Raw genomic sequence first — 24,863 nt, 5'->3', positions numbered from 1 at the left:
CCATTCTCTTCGTTTGATTCAGATTATGAAATGCTTGATCTCCATCCTTTTCACGCACTTCTCATTGGAAGCTAAACAGCAGTTTTGCTGCAACCTTGGATATCCCCTTCTATATCCCATTTCATGAAAGGCAAATAATGTAACTGATCCTTGGGTGAAGGAGGTGGTATTGGTTTCTAACATAGAGAACTTTTGCATCGATATAGGCCATTTTAATGCCAATACAGTTCATAATCCCAAATCACTACACACGAAAACCAAACACCCATAGCAAAGCCACATGATCACCTATTGAGGCAAAGTGATCACCAAAAGAAACAAAACAGATCACTTGATCTCCAAATTAGGCCCTAAAGATCAATGGATCTCCAAATTAGGCCCTACAAATGAGCTGTACCATTCATAGTTTATGTCCAAACCAAAAAGAAAAAAAGAAAAAAAAAATGCAAGCCATTTTCAAATATTTCACAAGGAAACTAACAAAACTCCAAGATCTGAGGTTGACGCTCAGATCAGAACCCATGTCTGAGTAAAATGATAAAAACAACCAGTCCTTTTGATACTTACAATAGATATCAAAATAGGAACTAGAATGGACTGTTCAGATAAAAAATAGGTACCGAAATATTATAAAACCAGATTTGAGAAAACCCCTCCAAAAAATCCAGAAAATTATAAGAAATATTAATTAAGTAGACTTGTCAACTGATGGTCTTCTATCTGAGCTGGAATAGCTTGATGGCTCTAGCATGGAAGCTGGATGACATCAGTGCACAGCTGGGGTGTTGGAGTACCAAATCTCCTTCCTCCAACTATGCTCTAATACCATATAAGATCTCAGCTGATGAGGGATTTTTTATATATATTAATGATCGTAAACAAAGGGAAGAAGAATGAAGGAGAAGAGAGAGAGGTGGTAGTATTAGGTGTCTCTTGCTAAAGATGCCCACCAGAAGCCATACTCTCTTTAAATTGGAACAATTGTAAAATTGCAATTTTACCCCTGTGCATACTAAAATAAAATATAGTACAATGATAGTATTAATGAGATCACTTGGATCCATGTGAGGAGTGGTCTATTTCTATATTCTTATTATCAACTTTAGTCATTATTATGTTTTCTTTTGGCACATAATGTCAAAGCTATACCCTAATAATTTCATTGGACTGGACTTTCTGTTCCATGACATGTCCTTATTCCAGTGCCTATATGAAGTCGGCAAATTTCACAAAATGCACCTGCTGGACATTTTCTGTGAGGCAATCAATCCAGCCCTCTGCAACTCAAGGGCGTCGGATTATTTCTTGGGAGGAAGGAAAGATTTAATGCCTTCATCAGTTGATCAGGGATGCCATGATGGTGAATGTTCTGGCCTTACAAAAGGAAGCTTTATTTTTCAGGTGGCACGTAAGGTGAGGTATGTAGTTGCATGCGATTAGGCCTACGAGCAATCTCATATTCAACTTGGTCCTAGTGGCTAATTATTATTATTTTGAAGAGTGTCATAGTGGCTAATTATGCGGAACTTAAAATACAATTACAGTGTAGTAGAACATAATTTTAGGTTATTCCAATGTTTACTATGCCATTTGATGGCTTAACTACAAAATCATATCGCTGCGTTAGAGTTATCGCTGCACATGGGTCTATGAACATATGCTTCTTAGATCTATTTGCCTATTATATCTATGGCAATACTGCTAGAATGTGGTAAAAATTACTTGTTGGGAGTAGCGCCCACATTTCAGTATCTGGATCATGGTTCTAAATTCCATTTAAAATTGAGTTGGCTTGACTCAACTTGGTGTTGTTGGAGAACCAAACAAGTCAAGGAGCGAGTCACACCCTGAAACCAGACCTAGTAAGAACGAGTGCAACTGAGGTGCTGTTTGGTAAACTGAAAAATGAAGTCTGAAAATTAATTTGAGTGCTGAATTTTAGTACTTACAAGTACTAAAAAATCTGTTTGGTAATTTGTATGAAAAAGGTTCTGATATCTGAAATTAAATGCTTTTTTCACAAAATTCTGTTTGCTAAACACAACCTAATTGGTAAATTGTCGCATTTTCCCCTATTGTCTTAATTTCTATTTTCTGTAGAGTATGAGACAAAACATGTTATTGTCATGTCACCAAATTTGGCACACCTATTCGCAATTCATATATATATCTCAAACATATTCTTTTGATTGATGGACCATGTACTACCATATTCTTCTTAATAGAATAATCATAACCCTTCAATTAGTGTCCTTGAATTGGATAGCTAAACATCTCATATTTAATAAAGGTTGATTTAAAGGTTAGGATCATCTAATATTTATTTATTTATTATTTTTGCATGATCCATCCATAGTGTGCCCCTTGTTGACAGTATCAAGACCATCCCACCATTTTGCTAGCTTATTTTAAGGCATGCACCCAAAAATGAGGCAGATCTAAATCTCAAGTGGACCACACCATAGGAAACAATGGTAATTGAATGCCCACCGGTAAAATTTCTTGGGCCACAAAGTTTTTGAATCAAGCTGATGTTTGTGTTTTCCCTTCATCCATGTTTGTACGATCTACTCAACATGTTAAATGGGAAATAAACATTACAATAGGCGTTAGGAGGCAGATTGAAGGTTCAAGTGGACCACACCACAGGAAGGAGTGGGATAAAAAGCTTTGAAAACTTCTTGGGGACTTCTTAGGGGCAAAGAAGTTTTGGATCAAGCTGATATTTATGTTTTGCCTTCATACAAGGGTCTATGTGACCTTATGAACAAGTTGAATAGCAAATAAAAATCAAAATAGGCCCTAAGAAGTTTTCAATGATAGGAATTCAATCTCCACTGCTTCATGTGGTGTGGTCCTCTTGAGGCTTCAATCTACCTCCTTTTTGGGTTCATGCCCTAAAATGATTTGTCAAAATGGACGAACGGCGTGGATAAAACATATACATCATGGTGGGCCCCACAGGTCCCCTTTCAGGACCGTCCATCTCTAGCTAGGGTTGGGTGTGGGTATTGCCCAATTCGCGCCCCTCATTCCACGTTCGCAAATGAGCGGATTAGGTGCGGCACAACCTCATCCAAGACAATGCAACCTTTACTATGGGGCCCGCCTTGATGTGTGTATCCTATATCCATGCCATCCACCCATTTTTAAATATGATTTTAGTGCATGAGACCAAAAATGAAGAAGATCCAAATCTAAGGTGGACCATACTATGGGAAATAGTGGTGAATGAATACCCTACCATTAAGAACTTCTTAGAGCCCACCGTAAAGTTTATTTTCCATCCCAACCTGTTAATTAGGTTAAAAATTTAGATGAAGGGGAAAAAACAGAGATCAGCTTGATCCAAAACTTTTGTGGCCAATTAATGGTCATTCACCTCTATTTCCCTCGGTACGGTCCAGCTGAGAATTGGATCTGCTTCATTTTTGGGCTCATGCGCTAAAATGATATGAAAAAACAGATGCACGGTGTGAATGTTGAATACAAACATCAAGGTGTGCTCCACATAAGGGCTACACCATCTTGAATGAGGCTGGGGCTGCACCCAACCTGCTCCCGTTCATAATCCTCATTCCCAATAGGATCCACAATACTACCAAAGTTCTGACGGGCCCACCATGATGTATGTGTTAGACCCACACCGTCTATCCATTTTTTTCATATCATTTGAGGTCATGAGCCCAAAAATGAAGTAGATCCAAAGCTTGACCTTAAGTAAAATGGTTTAATGGTAGGCATTTCTTTCCCCACTAGTCCCTCTCTTATGGCCCACTTGGGTTTTGGGTTCGCCTCATTTTTGGTCTCACGTCTTAAAATGAGGTGGAAAAAGGATGGACAAAGTGTATTTCTCACAAATATCGCGGTGGGCCACACAACTTCCCAACGTAAGAACTTCCTGTGAGAGCCTTTTGCAGGAGATCCACGTCCGCCAGCTTGTATCCGTATAACACTGTATTGCAATGGTTTCACATGGGAAAGTTTTGTGGGCCCCACCATGATGTATGTATTTATATCCACATCATCCATCCATTTTTTCAGATAATTTTGGGTCATCAGGCCAAAAATAAGGCAGATCCAAATCTCAAGTGGACCACACCATAGAAAACACTGGGAATTAAATGCCCCTAACATTGAAAACTTCCTGGGGTCACAAAAGTTTTGCATCAAGCTAATATTTTTGGTTCCCCTTCATCCAATTCTGCGTGACCTTATGAATATATTTGATGGCAAATAAACATCAAGGTGGGCCCTAGGAAGGTTTCAACAGCGGGTGTCATCATCCCCACAGCTTGCCATGGTGTGGTCCAGTTGAGCTTTGAGTTTGCCTATTTTTTCGCTCACGCCCTAAAATGATTTGGTAAAATGGATGGATGGTGTGGATATAGCGTATACATCGTGATGGGGGCTAAAAAAATTTGTCACATCAACACGACTTCTACATTATGCCTGCTAGAGCAGAGGGACAAAGTTGCCATTTACAAATAATATTTAATTCAATAAATGATATGAAAAAACAGATGCACGGTGTGGATGTTGAATACAAACATCAAGGTGTGCTCCACGTAAGGGCTACATCATCTTGAATGAGGCCGGGGCTGCACCCAACCTGCTCCCGTTCATAATCCTCATTCCCAATAGGATCCACAATACTGTCAAAGTTCTGACGGGCCCACCATGATGTTTGTGTTAGATCCACACCGTCTATCCATTTTTTTTCATATCATTTGAGGTCATGAGCCCAAAAATGAAGTAGATCCAAAGCTTGACCTTAAGTAAAATGGTTCAATGGTAGGCATTTCTTTCCCTACTATTCCCTCTCTTATGGCCCACTTGGGTTTTGGGTTCACCTCATTTTTGGTCTCATGTCTTAAAATGAGGTCGAAAAAATGATGGACAGAGTGTATTTCTCACAAACATCACGGTGGGCCACACAACTTCCCAACGCAGGAGCTTCCTGTGAGAGCCTTTTGCAGGAGATCCACGTCCGCCAGCTTGTATCCGTATAACACTGTATTGCAATGGTTTCACATGGGAAAGTTTTGTGGGCCCCACCATGATGTATGTATTTATATCCACATCGTCCATCCATTTTTTTAGATCATTTTAGGTCATCAGGCGAAAAATAAGGCAGATCGAAATCTCAAGTGGACCACACCACAAAAAACACTGGGAATTGAATGCCTAACATTGAAAACTTCCTGGGGTCACAAAAGTTTTGCATCAAGCTGATATTTTTGTTTCCCCTTCATCCAATTCAGCGTGACCTTATGAATATATTTGATGACAAATAAACATCAAGGTGGGCCCTAGGAAGGTTTCAACGGCGGGTGTCATCATCCCCACAGCTTGTTGTGGTGCGGTCCAGTTGAGCTTTGAGTTTGCCTATTTTTTCGCTCACGCCCTAAAATGATTTGGTAAAATGGATGGATAGTGTGGATATAGCGTATACATCGTGATGGGGGCTAAAAAAATTTGCCACATCAACATGGCTTCTACATTATGCCTGCTAGAGCGGAGGGACAAAGTTGCCATTTACAAATAATATTTAATTCAAAATAACTTGCTGCATTTAGCAGTAACTATTAAGCCGAAGGAGGGAAGCTTAAAAAAATTGGTATTTTTTCAGTGAAAATTGGAATTAAGCACCTAGTTTTTTGGATTTACCAAGTGATCTAAATAAGGGAAAATCACCGAAAATGGCCCATTTCAGTGATAAGGTCTGAAAATAAGTTTTACCAAACAGGCCATGAGTCAGAATGACTAGGGGCAAATCACGCTCTGAAACTGCAATTTAGAACCATGACCTTGATACAAAATAGATGTAATGGTACAATCAATAGTGTGCCACTTAATTAGGCATGTAGTTACAACTTCTATTGCAGTCAAGATATTATTATAACCAACCGAATCAGATCCTAGTTTCTACTGTTTGCTCAAGTTAGTTGTCATGTATCATTCTGGATGCCATGCTGTGGTGTCTTAGTAGTTTGACTTTTTTCTATATCTAACTATGGTGCCATTTTAACACGATTTGGTCCTCCTAGGCTCACCTAGCTCTCTCTCTCTCTCTCTCTCTCTCTCTCTCTCTCTCTCTCTCTCTCTCAAATTAAAAAAAAATCTTTGTTTATGTTAATTAGGATATGTTTGGTATTTTTGCTTTTGTTACTTAAAGGATGTAATTGTCATATTGGATTTGTTTAATCATGAAAGAGGAGGAGAAAAGAAGATAGTATAGATAGTAGTTAGTACAACCATCATGGTGTGCCATCAATCATATCTTCTTCCAAGCCCAATGATCTTAATACATCTGATGATCCTATTGCCTTGAGGAAAGGTAAGCATGCTTGTATTGATCATCCTATTGACAAATATGCCTTCTTTCAATGCTCGTCTCCCACTTGCCGTAGATTTGCTCTATCCTTGACTCCTTGTCCTCTCATTCTGTTTTCAAGTTATACCAGGAAGCATTGTTACATAAGGGGTGGATGCAGGCAATGGAAGAGGAAATGGTTGCTCTTTATCAAAATAACATTTGGGAACTCACTAGTCTACCTTTTGAAAGATATGTTGTTGGTTGTTGGTGGGTGTACGCCATTGAGTTTCATCATAATGGAGCGATTAAATGTTTGAAGGCCTGCTTGGTTGCTAAGGGATATACTTAGACCCCCGGTGTTGATTGAAATCTTCTCCCCTGTTTCCAAGATGAATTCCATTCGTGTTATTCTTTCTGTGGCAGTTAACCATGGTTGGCTCCTCTTCCAATTGGATGTCAAAAATGCATTTTTTTCATCGTGATCTCACAGAGGAGGTCTGTATGGAGCAACTGCCTTCATTTGTTGCTAGGGGGAGTCATACTAAGGGTGTAAATTGAAGAAGGCGATTTATGGGCTGAAGCAATCACCACATGCATGATTTAAAAAATTTAGTAAAGTTGTGCTGAATTATGGCTTTGTTCGAAGCCATGCCGATCATTCCATCTTTATATAGAAAGACACCTCAGGTCTTATTGTATTACTAGTATATGTTGATGATATTATCATTATTGGAAGTGATTGTGAGGGGAAGCTTAAGAAGCATCTTCAAAGGCATTTTCTCATAAAACATCTGGTTTATCTTTGATTTTTTCTTGGTATAGAAGTGGCCAAATCAAAGGAAGTAATTAATTTGTATCAAGGGAAATACATTCTGGATTTACTCATGGAGAAAGCCATTCTTAGTACAAAGCCAGTTGATACACCAATGGATTTGAATTACAAACTTGTTGGTAATCAATGAGATGTATTTGACGTCTAAGGGAGGTATAGAAGTGATGTACAACAATTAACCACTTGCTCTAAAAGTTTGAACTGATAGAGCATGACGAATTAATCCTTTTATCTCATAGCCCAGGCCACACATCTCGTGGGTTAGGACCTCGGCCGAACACCTCTCGTGGGCCCCAAATCACATGGGTACCGCCTCACACGAGCCACCCACTCAGAGTGTGCCCCTGCATCTCATAGGCAACCCCACTTGACCCCGGTGTGAAAATGCCCCTACATTAATCATCCCCGGTGAGGAGTCTCGAACACGAGACCTCTCGCTTTGATACCACTTTGATGTAAGATAATTAACCACTTGCTCTAAAAGCTCGAATTGATAAAGCATGGCGAATTAATCCCTTTATCTCATAGCCCAGGTCCCATATCTCATGGGTTAGGACCTCGGCTGAACCCCCCTCGTGGGCCCCAAATCACATGGGTACCGCCTCACACAAGCCACCCGCCTCACATGGGTGGGGCCCGCCTCACACGAGCTGCCCACTCCCGAGTGTGCCCCTGCATCCCACAAGCAACCCCACTCAAGCCCGGTGTGAAAATGCCCATGTATTAAGAAGACTATCGGGTCAACTCATGTATTTAACCATTACTCAGACATATCTTATGCTGTGAGTGTGGTGAGCCAATTTATGAGCATTCCGAGGGTATCTCACATGGATATAGTTATTCGAATTTTGTGGCATCTTAAAACACACCAAGTCACGAAATTCTATACAATGGAACAATCATCTTCAAATCATAGAATACTTTGATGCAGATTGGGTAGGTTCCTTATCAGATAGGTGGTCTACTACAGTATGTTTGTAGGGGGGAATCTAGTTACGTGGAAGAATAAAAAGTAGTGTTGTGGCCCGATCAAGCGCCGAAGCATATAAAGCAATGGCTTGTATTACGTGCGAGTTAATGTGGATCAAGAAATTGTTACAAATGGGGTTTGCAGTGAATCTACCTATGCAATAGTTTTGTGGTAATCATACAACATTCCATATTGCAAACAATCCAGTCTATCATGATAAAATTAAATATGTTGAAGTTGATTATCACTTCATGCATGAGAAGGTCTCCAGTGGTTAAATCTGTACAGCGTACATCTGATCTTAGGATCAACTTGCTGACGTATTCACTAAGGCTCTTAGTTATACTCAGTCAACACGCATATTCTCCAAGCTTCGCATCAATAATATCTATGCTCCATCTTGAGGGGGAGTGTTAACGGAAGTCGATATGGCCCACCTAGCTCTTATTCTCTCAGTATTATTATTATTATTTTTTTAATGTTAATTAGGATATGTTGGGTATTTTTTCTTTTGTTACTTAAAGGATATAATTGTCATATTGGATTTGTGATGCAGGACATGAAATTAAACATGATGTGTGAGATTTCAGGCTTAAGATCACCTTAATTCAAAAACAATTACACAAATTTCATATCCCACATAAAAAATCCAAACATTCAAGTAAAGGAGAATATATGCGGGTCCAGGCCTACACAGGCTAAGACTGGACCAATAAAAATTATAAACCAAACGATACTCAAAGGAAAATAAGAATTAACCACACATGCATGGCAAACAGTCTCTAATCAAAGAGATTCCCCAATCTCAATTCAAGGAACCCTAAGGTGAAAAAAAAAGGGCAAATAAATTACGGCTAATGCAAATTAAGGCTAGGGTTTAGGAAATAGGAATGAAAAGATGAAAACCAGAGGAAAACTTGACCCGGAGAAAGCTCCTGCGTGCAGATGGTGACCTCGGGCTGACACAAGTGCGCGAGTGGGCTGACCGCACATGTGATGGAAGCCCGCCTCCCCAAAGTGACACATAGGCCTTGGTCGGTCAGGGGAGACCTCCAATCCCTCCAAGTTTGATGACGATCTGACCTAAGGTCGAAGCGTAGTGCCTCTCCGAAGTTTCAACCCTCCTACAGGTTCAGATTCTGGAAACTAGCTGTAGGGGGATGAATAGCTGCAAAAGTTGAAAAATTCAAAGCAATAATGATGATAGAAGATGAGATATATGGATGGGAGATGGTAGGGACAGATGGGGATAGATGTGGCTTCACACCACGTAGTTAGCCCTTCGAAAAGGGAGGGCTTCACACCTACTTTTGAATTCTTCCACAACTCACTAAGAGAGCAGAAAAATAAAGTAGAAATTTTTATTAAGCTTCAATGAATTAAAAGAACTATAAGGGGTGCCTATTTATAGGGAAAACCCTATACCCGAAAAACGCGCACCATGTGCGCAACCTATTACTTGACGATAAAGTAAACTAAAATAAAAACCAAACAAAGAAATCTAAAGCGTTCATGATGTTTTAAATAATAACAAAAGCAAAACCTAAATTATGAAATCAATCCGACTAGCGGGCCATGATTATGAAATCCCATGATGGGCTTTTCTTGATTATCGGGCCCACTCTTTTGAATCAAAACTCTGTCTTCTAGCATGGGGCCCCTCCCTGTCCAGATCGACGGTGGGGCCCTCCTTCGTGCGTAGGGGGTAGCGTGCGTGCGCGTGATGTCCCCATCAATTTGTTTAATTATAAAAGGCAGAGAGGGGAGGTCCAACTCAATAAGGGCTTTCCTCTTCTTTCTTTTTTTCTTCTCTTTCTTCATGAGCTATAGTAACAAGCAGATTGTTCTACAATTATATTCAGAATTATAAAACCAACCTTTCAAGTAGTTTATTATTCTGTCATTTTTTACAGTTTTGCTTACGACTTTTCGACCATTTTGGTGGATCAGGGATCTTCCAATGGGATCACTGCCTCAACTGTTTAAGATTTGGGCAAAGCACACTGAGGAAATGGCTGAGGTACACCTTGCTGATATTTAGAATTATTTCATCCAGTGTACACCATTTTTCTTAACTTCGTGGACTCGTCTAGGATTTCTGTTTCTCCAAGTTATAATTTAGCATTTAAAAAAAAAAATAAAATTCTAAAACATTTATCTACCAGATCAGTTCTTACAACATCTGGTGCTGTATTTTATATTGTTGTTCGATCTAATGCCTAATGAAGATGATGACTTCTAATGGAATGAAAACCCAAAAGAGGTTGAATTTGCATGTTGCTGGATGAAATTTTTGTTGTGCTCCCAAGATGGAAAGAATGATAATATACTCATTGTTGCATAGAAGTATGGTGATATGCTCATTTGTAAGTTTTGGGGTGACTCTCTTGGCCGCACCATCCACTGTTCAATAAAAAAAAATTGAGGTTGATGATAGCTATTGTATTGTACCTTATTTATGCGAGCAGTAAAAAGGTGACTAAAGAGCATCCTAAGTTACTAATCTATTTTACTTGAACACAAAATTGAGGATCCTTTGCTTCTTCTACTTCTATTTCATTTCTTTTTGCATTTTTCTGAATGCACTTTAACATGAAGTGACCATATTTAATTTCTTTTTGCATTTTTCTGAATGCCTTTAAAAAAAAATAAAAAAATAAAAATTGAAGTTATTATATTGCTGACTCTTGGGCAATGCTAAACATTTTCAAGAGCTTGGATAGTTAAATAAATTGTCAAGCGTTGCTTAGTGGTTTGTTGAAACTTAAAACTATAAAAATATTTTAGGGCCTGTTTGGATTGAAAATTACGGCCGTAATGTATTGTAAAAGTGCAGTGATTACTAATTACAATACTTATCTCTTGGAAAACTAGTAATTAGACTAACAATTCCCATGTTTGGATAGGTCTGATAAAATCGTAATGATAATATCATAATACTTTTACAGTACTGAAATATTAAATCAACAGGAAAAATATACTGATGCCCATGTTTGGATAGGAGATTTCCACTGAAATTCAATGTAAAAATTTAATGATTACAAATTCCTTGTCTACTATTACATCTGCATTTGACCACTGAATTACATGTTCAAACGAGCGTTGTAAAATCATAATGATGGTGCTTTTACATTACATTGTGTCATAATTAGCAATCTAAACAGGCCCTAAATGCTAGTGAAATCATTTTAGCTTGCGACTATTTATTAACCACATCATTTTTAATATTTAGTTGGACATGGCATTAGTTATTTCAGCTGAATCTGTTTCAATATTCTAATGTTTGTAATATTTTGCACGGGCATTACTGGACAAGCAGTGGCTTCCGTATGCTGACCTAAGAAGTACATATTGGAAACAACTTTGATGTTACTAAATGGTGTCCATCTTATAGATCAATCACAAAGTGAAAGAGCTGCAATCAGCAATGAGATATGAGGAAGATGGCAAGAGTTTAAAACATAAGGGCCTCGACTCACGCGAGTAATTTTCTACCATTTGTGTCCCTTCTTTTCAGCTTATTTGAAAAAGCCTTTCCCCTTTTATCTTATTGCATGTAATCATAATCTATTCATTCTCTAACCTGTGAGGTATTGCTTTGAAGAAAATCCTTCAGATTTGTTTCTTCATAACTCTAGACCAAAAAGACATGGGGTTAAAGGACTTATATTCAGTTCTATATCTGGATTGTTTTATTCATTTTGCTTTTTATCCAGTTGAAATGTTTTTATCCAGTTTATAGCACATTTTATTATCCAATCTGGAACGATTCAAAAATTGGTTCTAGGCCAGGGAAAAACACATTCTGTCCTTTCATCAATTTTGTTACCTTAAACATAGTTATATTTAACAATGATAAGTTACTGCAGATAATTGTGGCTGAGATTTTCTATGAATATCAAACATTCTTGCTAAGACCTTGTTAATAAAGTCTTGCCTGTCTTGTCAGGGCTTGGACTGGCTCATATGTATGGTCTGGTTCTCGCAACTTTATCAAAACCATTTTCTTGTTCTCTCTTCAATGTTTCTTTGTTTCTTTTCATGTATCATTGTCATGATTATTTCTATCATCATCATCATCATCATTATTTTAATATGGCCCTTGATAGAGTGGAACAGTGGAACATGATTCATGTAGTTGACCCCAATTAATTGGGTTAAAGCTTATTTTAATATGGCCCTTGATAGAGTGGAACAGGATTCATGTAGTTGACCCCAATTAATTGGGTTAGGGCTTAGATGATGATGATAGTGGTGATTTTCTATTAAGAAAGACTCAAAGGTATGGGGTAGGGTTTTAGTCTCTTCGAAGAATCGTAGAAACTGAGAAATTAGTACTTTTAACCCAAAAGAGCGTACTTTTTCTCATTCTTATACTGCCTCATTTCTCAACTCACTATTTCTAATCTTATTCTTAAAAGTACTCTCTCTTTGTTACATACAGTATTTCTAATCTTATTCTTAAAAGTTATTGAATAAGGAGTGAGTTGATTTGTATAGATGCATTTGTAATCTTGTTTTTAAAAGCCATGGAATAAGGAACGAGTTGACTTGTATAGATGTATTTCTAATCTTATTCTTTCTTTTTTGAACAAATTTCTAATCTTATTCTTAAAATCCATGGAATATGGAATTAGTTGACTTGTACAGATGCATTTCTAATCTTATTCTTAAAAGCCATGGAATAAGGAATGATTTGATTTGCATTTCTAATTTACAGGGAGCTGATGTTGTCATATCATGTACATATAGACATGCATACATTTCTAATCTTATTCTTAAAATCCCTGGAGTAAGGAATGAGTTGATGACGCGTAACGGAGTGCAAAGCTGTTGTCAACGAGAATCCTTAAGAAAATACAGGGAGCTGATGTTTTCATATTACCTGTATTCATGTGATAGGAGGTCTACATCTAGATGCCGTTTGAATGTGGAAAAAGGTACACCATCAGTGAAAGAGAGAGCTGCTATGCTGATTGAGTGTATGGTCAGGTAGGGGAGGCTCTATTAGTATCATTATTTGTTTAGTTTCCTTGAGATAATTCAGTGGCACTTTCATGGATAAGCACCTCTTATTTTATGTTATTGGATTGCTATTTCCTGTTGCAGATGTCTTTTATTCTACAAAACAATTTGGTTAGGTTGTTGTTCATTTACCCTAGGCAAATCGCCATCAAAATGTGTTGTTGTTGAAATAGTGTTCTGGTTTTGATATATTCTTCTAAAATTTTCTCAGTTCTAGTGTTTTGGTGTGCATTCCATATTTTAGTGTTTTCTTATTTGCTATGCTAGACACCAAAAGTGTTACCTTGGCATGTCATGTGGCATGGGTGTTAAATGTTAATGTCACCAGGGTTGGTTGCAGATATCTCCAAAAGTCATTAAACCAGGAGGCTACCTCAAATGTGTGAGATCATGAATCACTAAGGTTGGATTTAACCTATGAAAGCAATCATACAAAATAGGTGCAATTTCAAACCAAGCAAAATATCTCGCAATATTGAGAAAATAGAGAATTCCGCCTAGTAGCAATTGCACCTGTTGGTCCTTCGTCTGCATAAAAGAGGGTTGATGTCAGGTGGGTAGCTGGACATCAAACTTTTACCAAGCTACCATGAAAATGAATCCTTTATCGGACCCCAATTGGCTGGTACAAGGCTACGATCCACATAAATTTTGAGTACGAGAAGCAAGAAAGTCTTTATACTTTAGTACTCGTCTTTTGTTTTCTGTGTACTTTGACTTGCAGGGAATAAGACTTAATTCTCAACCATTTTTACGTATTAGGATTGCTAGATTGAGAATATCAAAGTGGTAATATGAATGGGCTTAGTTCTTTATTCTTGTTTTTCATGGGCCTACTGGTAGTTTTGCCTCAACCATTTTTCTAGGTCTTCATGTCCCAATTTTGTATTATTTATGAGTTAATGATGTCATATCAGATTGCACATCTGATGCTCTTCTGGCTTTTCATTTATTCAAATATGATTTTTAGTTCCAAGAAGTGAGCTTCTTTTCGACTATTTCTGCAAAAAATCCTGCAAATGCCTTCAAATAATTATTTCAAGGCCATATTTGTTCAATTAGTGAATTGCGCCTAGATAATTGTTTACTTGTCAAATCAGTGTTCAATTATGGCTGTGCCAGTCATAGGCTTTTACTTAATCTCCAGCTCCTCAGAGAGAAGATTAAACATTGAAGAAAACTGCTTGAGCACGCTTTAGGTAGTTAAAGACTATCCTCCACGATATCCAGATGCTCAATTTAAAAGAGGAAGCTGAGGTTCTCTTTGAGGAGGAAATGAATTTGCGCTCACGGCTTGTTCTTGATAAATTAAAAATAAAAATGGAGACATTCCTCCAGGAAAACTTGGCCCATTAAGTTGCTAATGTAAGGTGAAAAACAATGGGAAACAAGTTGAGACAAGTGGTGTAGAAGTTGACTTCTATACTGGTCTTCTTCAGTACGAGGGGAGGCAGAAATTGTATCATATGTAAGCTTGGTGGTGACGGAGGTTCTTAGTAGAATGATAAAAAGAGTGGCTTCAGTGGATTTGGTTAATGGGTTTAAGGTGGAAATGGTTTGTTCTAGATATCACATCTTCATTTCGCAGACGATGCACTTCTTTTTTTGATAGTGTTCAGAAAATCATGAAGCTTCAAAGTCATTTCATGCCAGAAGGTCAAAAGTGAAACCTTGGGAATCATGGTTCTAGATGAGGAAGCTTAGGGGTTGTTTGGCACCGTGGATTGGAGGGGATTTGAGGGGGTTTCAAATCCCTGGTTGTTTGGCAGCATAAAGTAACTGGGGGTTTCAAATCCAGGGGGTTTCCAATCCCCTCTTTGAGGGGCTTTGCAATCCACGGTGAGAGCTTGGATTACACCTAAAATCATTTCAATAGTTGCAGCTGTAATATGTGTGTCACTATACACTATCATTCTATTGGGCACATGGCCCACTAATGATGATCAGCACCGTCCAAACATTGTCCATGTAAATCAACACCGTCCAAATATTGTCCAGCACCATCCAAACATTGTCCATGTAAATCAACGATTAAAAATCGTTGGTTAGTCACTCAGACATGATCTTGTGCTTGTGGCCCATCCGAGACTTGGAATTTCATGATTTTTGGGCAAAGCATATATTTCAGCAGGCTTATCACAACCATTGTATAAAAAATTACATATCTCACTAATTAGAGATATTAAAGTTGATTTAGTAATTAAATTCAAATCCCTATAAATATACCATGGATAGGTACTTTTGGATTAAAGTTGATTCACACTTCAGGGTGCCAAACACACTGGGAGGATTGCAAATCCAGGGGGTTTCTAATCCTGGGGGTTCCAAATCCAGGGGGTTACAAATCCACGCTCCCAAACAGGCCCTTAGAGTCTTGTGGGGTCTTCGGTGCTAAGGCCGATTGTCTTCCATCTTCTTACCTGGGCATCCCATTATGCATTGGCAAGCCTACCAAATAGTTATTTTATAAAGTGGTTAAAAGGATTGAGTGGAAGCTATCTAATTGGAAGAGCAGGTATTTATTGCATGAAGGAAGAATCACCTTAGTAAAGGCAGCTACGTTCAATATGCCTCTATATTATGTTTCTCTTTCATTGCCGGCTAGGTTCTCAGTAGATTGGTATGAATCTAGTACCATTTTCTCTAGAAAGGCTTGAAAAGAGAACCAAAAGTTTTATCTTATGCAATGGAGCAAGGTATGCAAACTGGTTAGAGAAGCCAGCAATGGAATAAGGGAGTCCATGAACTTGGCTTTTCTAGGAAAGTGGTTGTGGAGATTCGAGTTGAAGCTGCCTATGGAAACAAGTGACGCCTACAAATATGGTGTAATCAAGGGAAGCTGGTAAACAAGTCGTCTTCAAAGCATAGGCCTTGGTGTGCTGACAGGCATTTTAGCAATTTTCCCTAGATTGGCTCCAGTCCCTTCAGATTGGGAGATGTCTATTTCTTAGTGTTACTCAATTTCAGGTGACCAAGCGATTTGGGTTCTTTTGTTGCACAAACTTGACGGATGAGGAGTTGGAGGACATGATATGCTTGTTGAGCTCTTGAATAGTCGGTTTCCTACAGTTACTGATAGGGATTCTTGGTTGTGGAGATTGGAGAAAGCTAGCATCGGGTGACCAAGTGGTTTGGGTTCCTTTTTGAAGAAACTTGATGGATGAGTTGGAAGACATGGTGTGCTTGGAGTTCTTGCATGGTCGGTTTCCTTCAATTATTGATAGGGATTCTTGGTTGTGGAGATTGGAGAATGCTGGCAGATTTTCAATTTGCTCCTCCTATGCAGCTATTCACTATCCTTGTCCTTGGGATACTAGAGAGCCTAGAGAGTTTATTTGGTTTTATAGGGGACCAACGAGGGTCACTGCCTTTGGTTGACTGGTGAGCTAAACTATGGTGCTCACGATGATAATTTATGGAAAAGGTATATGGTTATTCTAAATGTATGTATAATATAAAATGTGGGATGTAGAGACAGTGGACCATTTGTTTATGCATTGTATCTTCACCACATTCATTTGGATCGTTTTCTTGGCTTATTACAGTGTTGTTGGGTGATGTCGTCTTTGGTTGGGTCCTTCTTAGCATGGCAAGGGGGTGGAGTTGGGACGTATAGGAGGAAATTGTGGTTGCACTCTCTTCTAGCAGGTGGACATTGGAGTTGGGTGGACTGAGCAAAATGACAGATGTTTCCACAATCATCACCATAGTCTTGACAAGGTGTTCAAGAAGGCCAAGATGGATGTGCATGTGTGGGCTTTGATCCTCAAGCCTTTTGGTAGCTTTTTTTCTATTTCGCTTGATTCTTGTTGGCCTGCTTTCTTGGGGTGTTGTTTCTCATTTCACTCTTCAGTTTTCAGTAAAATTTGAGTCAGCTCTCTAAAGAAAAGGACTTTAAAAGTCCATAGACGTTGCTAGCATTCTATATCTGCAAATGGATTGCATTTCGAACTGTGGCTATTTAGTGTTATTCATAAATAATTCGAAATGAACACCAATCTGATCAAGTTATTGTGCGCTAGGGGTTAATATGCTAAATTTAGGAAAAAAAAAAGTAAATTTGTGATTGTTCTCAAACAAGTAAAATTTTTTTTGCCGTACTTTTAGTGGACGATCTCATAACCTGCATTCACTTAAAATGCTAAAAATAACTATGAACCATTTGCTGGTGCAAATGGAGATTTCTGAAGTGTTGGCTCAGTGGTAGACAGACTCTGTCTCAATACTGAGATCATGGGATCAAGTGCCCATGTGGTGTGGGTGTGTGTTAAAAAAAAAAAAAGGAAAAAAAGAAATTATTTATTTTTTTATTTAATTTACTTTTAAACATGAAATCCTTGTAAAAGACCATATCTTATAGTTTAATTGCAGTCTTGGCGAAGTTGTCTCCAGTTTAGAGAACTCTTATTGTTTCGTTGCCATTACCTATGAATTGTTATGTTAATTGACATGCAAAAGTTTTTTTTTTTTTTTTTTTGTTTTTCTTTTTTCAATTACACCTAAAGATCTGCTATGAATGAATTATCTTATTGTGTCATATTATCTGGAAACTCCCAAACTAATTCATCATTTTTTTGGAACAGGGATTATCTGAAACCAATGGAGGTAACACCTTTTCACGAAATTGTCTGCTTCAAGCATGTTGCAATACTGCAATCAGTGAGTATTTGCAGGTCCTCCTGCTATGGATACTCTTGCACGAGGTTCATCATTCAAGAACGCTTTCTTATAGTCCTGGTCCAATTAATCAACTTCCCTTTTTGCCTTTTTACCTGTGAGAGACTTAGACTCCCATTAAAAGTATTGTCCACAAAGCATCTGTAATTTTAAGAAGCATGCGATGTTTAGATGCATGCTGTATTTATAGATACGGCAAACTTCATGTGCCTTTTTTCAGTGAGAACTATGCATACATTCTTGTATTAAGTAATTTCTTAATTTTTATTTTTAGTGGTTCTGCCTTGCTTCTGAATGGGCAGCCTTTGTTATCTCAGCCTAAGCAGGGTTGGGGTTTTTCTTTCTTGTATTCTTTTTCGCCTTTCGGCGTCTGTTCAATAAAAGTTACTGTTACTTCTCAAAATAAATAAATAATAATAATAAAATAATAGTGGTTCTGATCAATGTTGTCTAAATCACCAACCCTCCTATGCTTTCCTTTTTGAATTGCAATATCCGGATTATGGGTCATTTGTAATCCGGATCACTATTTTTTACCAACCTGAAATTGTGGTTCTATACCCTTATATCGGTTAAGTTGTAGTGTAAATATAATGTAAATTTATGTGTAGAGGATAGAAATTTATACTTTGATATATGCGACAGCATACGTGTAATATAATGCTATGCATTTGGGATCCATTCATCATTTCACATATAAATTACAATATCAATTCATATATAATTGCATATACTGTATGTACTTGAGCGACTCAAATGATCCTCCACTAATGTACTGCGTACTCATTCCTGTACCACAAAAAAATGATCCGCAATCCGCATAACCTGGGTTCTCATGAATCTACCCTTTAAGGGCATTCTGCAACTTGCACCTGGTGTTATGTCCCTAAATCAGGCTACATGACATCATATAAACCACATAGTTGATGAGACACTGTTGAGGAGTCATACTCATGATACATCGGATTACATAACCATAATGATAAAATTTGAAACTGTTATTAGAGAAAATGCAGACAAAATGCCTGGTGTAAAATTGCAAGAAATGATAAGAATCCAAGAAATTCACTACCCTGAGAAAATTCTTGGGTTTTTGTGTTTTATTGAACATGTAGTGTTACTGAGATATTTGCTTCTTAAGAAAGGGAAATAAACAGTATTAACCAATTTTGTTCATACATTCTGGACCCCAAATACATGTCAGTAGGCATGGATGTACACTATGAGTATGGTAATATGCAGCTATAGATTTTCTTATTATTTTTTTAATAATCTGTGTTTAGATTGACATGTGCATGATGATAAAATTACACATCTTGATTTACAAATGTCTTATTTCTACCAGGCTTTAATTGGAGATCCAAGGAGAACGATTCAGGTCGATCTTCTCAAGTCCTACACCTATCTCCAATGTAGTTGCTGCAGCAAGGGTGGGAGTGTGTTGTTGCCGTCCACGCATGATACCTCAATTATGTAAAATAATCTGACTTTCTTGAACTTATAATTGTTATGTTATGCACATTTTCACCATTGGAGTACATCCACATGTTTTTAAGATGACAATCATGACTTAAACATCTAATTTGAAGAGGCAGGTTTTGTTATTATCACCTGAAATGGATGGATGATTTTTGGATTTTGGCCAGCCATTTAGAAACCAGAAAATCTGATCTAGCTGCCTTGAAATAGGTCCTCTTTGCATCTGAATTTCTGATTAAGTAACCGCTTTATCAGTTCTAAATGTGTTTCATGATTTTTTGAAAATGCGAAACTTCTCTGAAAGTATAATACCTGTTAATAATATCTTGGACAAAAAAATCATGTTCAGAAAAAAAAAAGAAAACAAAAGAATAAAAAGATACGGTTATACTCAAAATTGTCATCAAAGGCAGTGATATCCAAAATTTCTTGTGTGTAAACGTGAAACACGTTTGAATCTGTGGTCTCAGGTACAATTTGGCACAAGAGCATGGGGATCTTATCAACCTTCATGATTGGTATCAATCCTTTAAAGCAACAGTCAGCTCAAACCCCAAAAGCAAACAGAAGATGCAGCAGTCACCAATGTCCAAAAAAAGAAAAGCTACTTCTGTGCCTATGGAATTAGATGAAGCTTCAATCCAGTATCCTCTTACTTACTGGTTCTGACAGTGCATATTTTTTTGGCTTTTAATCTGCTACATTCATATTGTTACATTTGCTTTTTTCCATCTATACATGCGTGTAGTTGTTGGTAACTGACATGATTCGTTAGGGATGGGAATCCAGAAATACAATACTCGTGTGTTCACACGAGGAGATCCAGTCCACCTGGGTAGATCATCATCATCATATAAGCCTTATCCCAACTAATTGGGGTTGGCTACATGAATCCTTTTCCACCATTCAACTCTATCAATGGTGATAACTTCAGTTAGACCATAAGCCATCAAGTCTTTTTGTGTGTTTTTTTTTGTGTGTGTGTGTGTGTGTGTGTGGAATTCCTAGCAAAAGCTATACAAAAGGAGCTGGAAAAGTGACAAGGAGAGGGAGCAGGGGGGGTAGATGGCATAAAATGGGTTGCGGGCGAGCAAAAACAGCTCGCCAGGAAAACCGGAGGAGGCCAGTGGAGGAGAAGAAGCATCCCATAGGCGGGACCGGAGGATAACACTGTTGATAGGGGCGGCCAGCACAGGGGCCCTTGAAAGTGGGGATTAGCCCACACCTTTCTTGATTTTGTAGAGGTGGATCTGCCCTACTCTTGCTCTATCTAAAACCAAAGCTCCCTTAATGTGCCTAGGGAGATCGGGACGATTGAGGAAGACTATCTGGGGCGCCACCGCTAGCAATGTTGGTGAGACCATCCGCTACAGAATTGCCTTCCTGGTAGGTGTAGCTGAATTTGAGGTTGAGAAGATGCTTGAGGTGATGGATGGTTTCAAGGATATACCAAAGTTTCCATCCACAGGAAGTAGAATGGTTTGAAACTGCTTCAAAAAGAACTCAGGAGTCAGTTCCCATCATGATCAAAGAAAGACCCAAATCCCTGCATAATTTGAGGCCATCGATCATCGCACGGGCTTCAGCTAGCATGTTCGAGATTTGACCATAGGAGTGGTGATAAGCAAAGATAAGTTCATCGGAATGATCTCGGCAAACACCTCCGCCGCCACCGGCCCCTGGGTTTCCCCGAGCAGAGCCGTCCACATTCAATTTCTTCCAGCTCTCAGGAGGTTTTAACCAGTGAATGATGGAGATATTCCTTGCTAGCGATAGGGAGGCTGACGGTACCGATGAGAGACCTTGTAGAATAATTTTTGACCAGAAAGATTGGTCTACGCCTGGAAGTTGAGAACCAATCTCCAAGAGCCAATTGGAAACTCTATTTATAACATTGGTTGCTTCGAAAGGCCGGCTTTCATATTTTGCTCCATTCCTACTGAGCCAAATTTCCCAGACGATGATGGGCGGGGCGAGGCCACGAGTGGTGCGTCGATGGTAGGTGGTGGATGCAGTTGAAATCCATTGGTTAATTCGTTCCTGGATGTACTGGTTTGGAATGAATGGGATTTGGAATAAGATGGAAAAGTGGTACTAGACTAGGGAAGCTATCTTGGTGTGGCAGAATAAATGGTTGAGGTCTTCAAATTGGGGATTGGGGGTGTTGATGCTAGCCGTGGGAGGGAGGGGCTGGGAATGGATGGTGGTGTTGTTAATGACCGAGAGTGGGGCCTGGAGCTGGGGATGGCTGTGGCGAGGAGATAGGCTTGGGGGCTGAAAGGTGGCATGGGTTGGCTGAAGCGTGGGGCTAGTCAATGCTGGAGGGGAAGGAAGAGGATGGGGGTGGGTAGAAGCAGGGGACATGATATAGGGTTGGTGCATTATTTTCTAGAAAAAAAACTGCAATCTTGGGGGGAATGAGGTTGTTCCAGACCCAGGTGGACCAACTCTGATTGGGCCTGGCTGAGCTCAGAGAGTACTAGGCGGAATTCGTGGAGAAATTGCCAGAGGAGGTGAGATTCTAGGTGAGCTTGTTCCTTCTGTTAGATATAAAGATGCCGCTGTGAAGGATGGTGGAAGAAGATTTTCTGCTTGTGCCAGGTTCCAAGTGCCTGATAAGTCCAAGAAATTTGAAAGATGAGCATATCTGTCTTGGGCTTGTGGAAAGGAAGTAGCATTATGGATGAGGAGGCCCTGTCCTGTTCAGTTTTGAAGCCAGAAGTGGATATTTCCTGCACCAACCAGCCATCTGGCGTTGAGAATAGTGAATGGAAGAATGCCTTTGATGTCTTTCCATATGCTAGATCCATAGGCTCTAGCAGGGCTGGGGGAAAGCGGGAATTTCTAGAGGTATTTAGCAGAGAAAAGAGAGGCCCATAGAGATTTTCCTTTGAGCAAGCGCCATGCCATTTTGCAGCGGAAGGCCTACATAGTGTAGTTGAGCCTTCGGATCCCTAGCCCTCCTTCAGATGTCGGATGGCATATCTCGGACCAACTGACCCAATGGTGCTTGTGAATACCCTCCGTGGATCCCCAAAAGAAGGATGCGAAAGTCTTCTCAATGTGTTGCGAGGCTTTCTTGGGGATGTTGATAGTTGAGAGGATGTGCATAGGAATGTTGGAGAGCACGTGTTTGATGAGGACAATTTTCGCGGCTTGGTTCAACAGTTTTGCCTTCCAACCGGCAACCCTTCTGTCAATCTTGTTGAGGAGGGGGAGCAAATGATGATACCGGGTCCTGCCTTTGAGAAGAGGGAAGCCAAGGTACGTGATCGGTAGAGTGGCTTGCTGAAAACCAGAAATATGAGAGATACGTCTTGCTTTGGCCGAAGGAGCCTTCAGGGGGAGAATGAAGCAGCTCTTGGAGGGGTTCATTCTTTGCCCTGACGCCTCCTCATAGGAGTGGATGAAAGAAAGTAATGATCGGATAGAGGAGCTCCTGCCATTCAAGAAAATGATAGTGTCATCAGCAAATAAGAGGTGAGATATGATGGGGCGGTTTCTAGGGAGGTTAAAAGGAAGGCAGTCCGAGTGAGAAAGAGTTCTTTGAGGCCTCGACTTAAGACCTCAGCTGCAATGATGAAGATGAAGATGGCTGGGGATAGGGGATCTCCCTGGCGGAGGCCCCTGGATGATTGGAAGAAGCCAAATGCTTCCCCATTGATGATGATGGAGAACCAGCTTCCTTCCCAGCATTGTTTAGCTACTTGAATCCAATTCGGGTGAAAGCCGAACTTAAGCAGGACCGCACTTATGAAAGGCCATTCCAACCTATCGTAGGCTTTCTCTATATCAAGTTTAAGGATCATGTTCCCTCCATGAGTCTTCCGGTCCAAGTCGCTAGCCATTTCTGAAGCTGTGGATATGCTTTCAACTATGGACCGATTCTTGACAAAGGCACATTGCTCATCAGAAATAATTGAGGGAAGAATCTTAGCTAGCCTGGTAGCTATGATTTTGGAGAGGATCTTTTGAACACAGTTGCACAAACTTATTGGACGGTAATCAGAAAAGGATGACGCAGATTTTTTCTTTGGGATGAGGAAGATGGAAGTTCATCGGAATGCTCTTGGGGTGGGACCTCCCTTGAATAATTCGATAGCAGCTTGGAGGATATCTTCTTGGATGACGTCCCAGCATCAGGTGAAAAAACCCCCCGAGAATCCATCCGGACCAGGTGCACTATCTGTAGGGATGGAGAAAACGGCATTTTTCACCTCATCCAGGTTGGGGGGCTGAGTGAGAATAGCATTCATGCGATCCGTGATGAGGGTGGGGATGCATTCTAACAGAGTGGGATGGATTTGAGAGGTCCTCGAGGTGAAGAGATCAGAGAAGAAGTTAACAGTGGCTTCACCAATCTCTTTAGCTGTGTGGATGGTTTGACCAGAGGGAAGGTGAATTGACTCGATAGTGGCTCTTCTTCTTTTTTCCAGAACAGAGGCGTGGAAGAACTTTGTGTTGCGGTCTCCGTCCTTCAGCCAGGAAATTCTGGATTTTTGCTTCCAGAAAATTTCCTTCTGAAGTAGAGCCTTTTTGAGTGTTGCATGAGCCACATTGAGTCGAATTCTGTCTTCGTCAGATCTAGAATGGAGCAGGTTGACTTCAGCAATAATAATTTCATCTTCAGCCTATTTAAAATTCTGGGAAACAATACCAAAGACCCTATGGTTCCAGCCACGCAGGGCTGTTTTCAGTCTGTTCATTTCGAGGAGTTTGACCAGTGGGGAAGCTTGGGTGTCTTGCTGCCAGGAATCAGCTACAAACCTGCTGAAATCTTCATGTAGCATCCACATGTTTTGGATTTTAAAGGGACTAGGACCGTTACCTCTTGGAGCTTCAAGTGAGAGGAGTAATGGGGAGTGGCCTGAGAAGATCCGGGGTAAGTGTTCCACCTTGCTACTAGGGAAAGATTGAAGCCAGTCCGCGTTAAAGAGCATACGGTCAAGTCTGGCCCATCGGCGGCTTTGGCCCGCTTTGTTGTTACACCAAGTAAATTTAAATCCTGAGAATCCTGCATCAATCAGACCAGCTTCGCTGATGGCTAGTCTGAAGTCTTCCATGCTCCTTATATCTGTGGATCGGCGGCCAATCCTTTCATCAAGGCTGGTGGTGGCATTGAAGTCGCCACAAATGAGCCAAGGGCCGGTGATAGATCTGGACATCGAGATGATCTCTTCCCATAGGTGGTTTCTTTCAACCCTGCAGCAGGCCGCATAGATAACTGAGATGGAACTAACAAGGTCACTGTCTTCAGAGGAGGCCCAAAGCGAAATGCATTGCTTGGAAGCTGTTATAGTTTGGAGTTGAAATGGAGGGTTGAACAAGATCCATATCTTCCCTTCAGAGATGTTTTCTGATATTGAATGCTGGAAGCCCAGTTTAGCTGCAACCTGGGGTCTTTTGTCGAGTCTGATCATGGGCTCTTGGAGAAGGAGAATAGGAGCTTTGGTGATTCGGATCATCCGTTTGAGGTGACGTAGGGTCGGGGCATTGCCAGCTCCATGCACGTTCCAAGAGATGATGCTAGACATTGGAATCCCAGCCTGGGGCCACGACCA

General features: G+C 39.8%; 1 protein-coding gene across 1 annotated transcript in view; it reads left to right on the top strand.

The window, feature by feature from the left end:
• LOC131247896 (origin of replication complex subunit 3) overlaps positions 1-24,863 on the top strand; it is a 31,905-nt gene that overhangs the window by 5,719 nt on the left and 1,323 nt on the right. The window contains exons 10-16 of the mRNA XM_058247845.1: positions 1,204-1,418; positions 10,072-10,141; positions 11,516-11,604; positions 13,024-13,113; positions 17,730-17,805; positions 19,169-19,296; positions 19,773-19,946. Of these exons, the coding sequence (XP_058103828.1) occupies positions 1,204-1,418; positions 10,072-10,141; positions 11,516-11,604; positions 13,024-13,113; positions 17,730-17,805; positions 19,169-19,296; positions 19,773-19,946 (842 nt within the window). The remainder of the gene's footprint in view (positions 1-1,203; positions 1,419-10,071; positions 10,142-11,515; positions 11,605-13,023; positions 13,114-17,729; positions 17,806-19,168; positions 19,297-19,772; positions 19,947-24,863) is intronic.

This window comes from Magnolia sinica, chromosome 6 (genome assembly GCF_029962835.1).
Source record: "Magnolia sinica isolate HGM2019 chromosome 6, MsV1, whole genome shotgun sequence".
Taxonomy (NCBI): Eukaryota; Viridiplantae; Streptophyta; class Magnoliopsida; order Magnoliales; family Magnoliaceae; genus Magnolia; species Magnolia sinica.
This window is presented reverse-complemented; position numbering and strand designations above follow the sequence as displayed.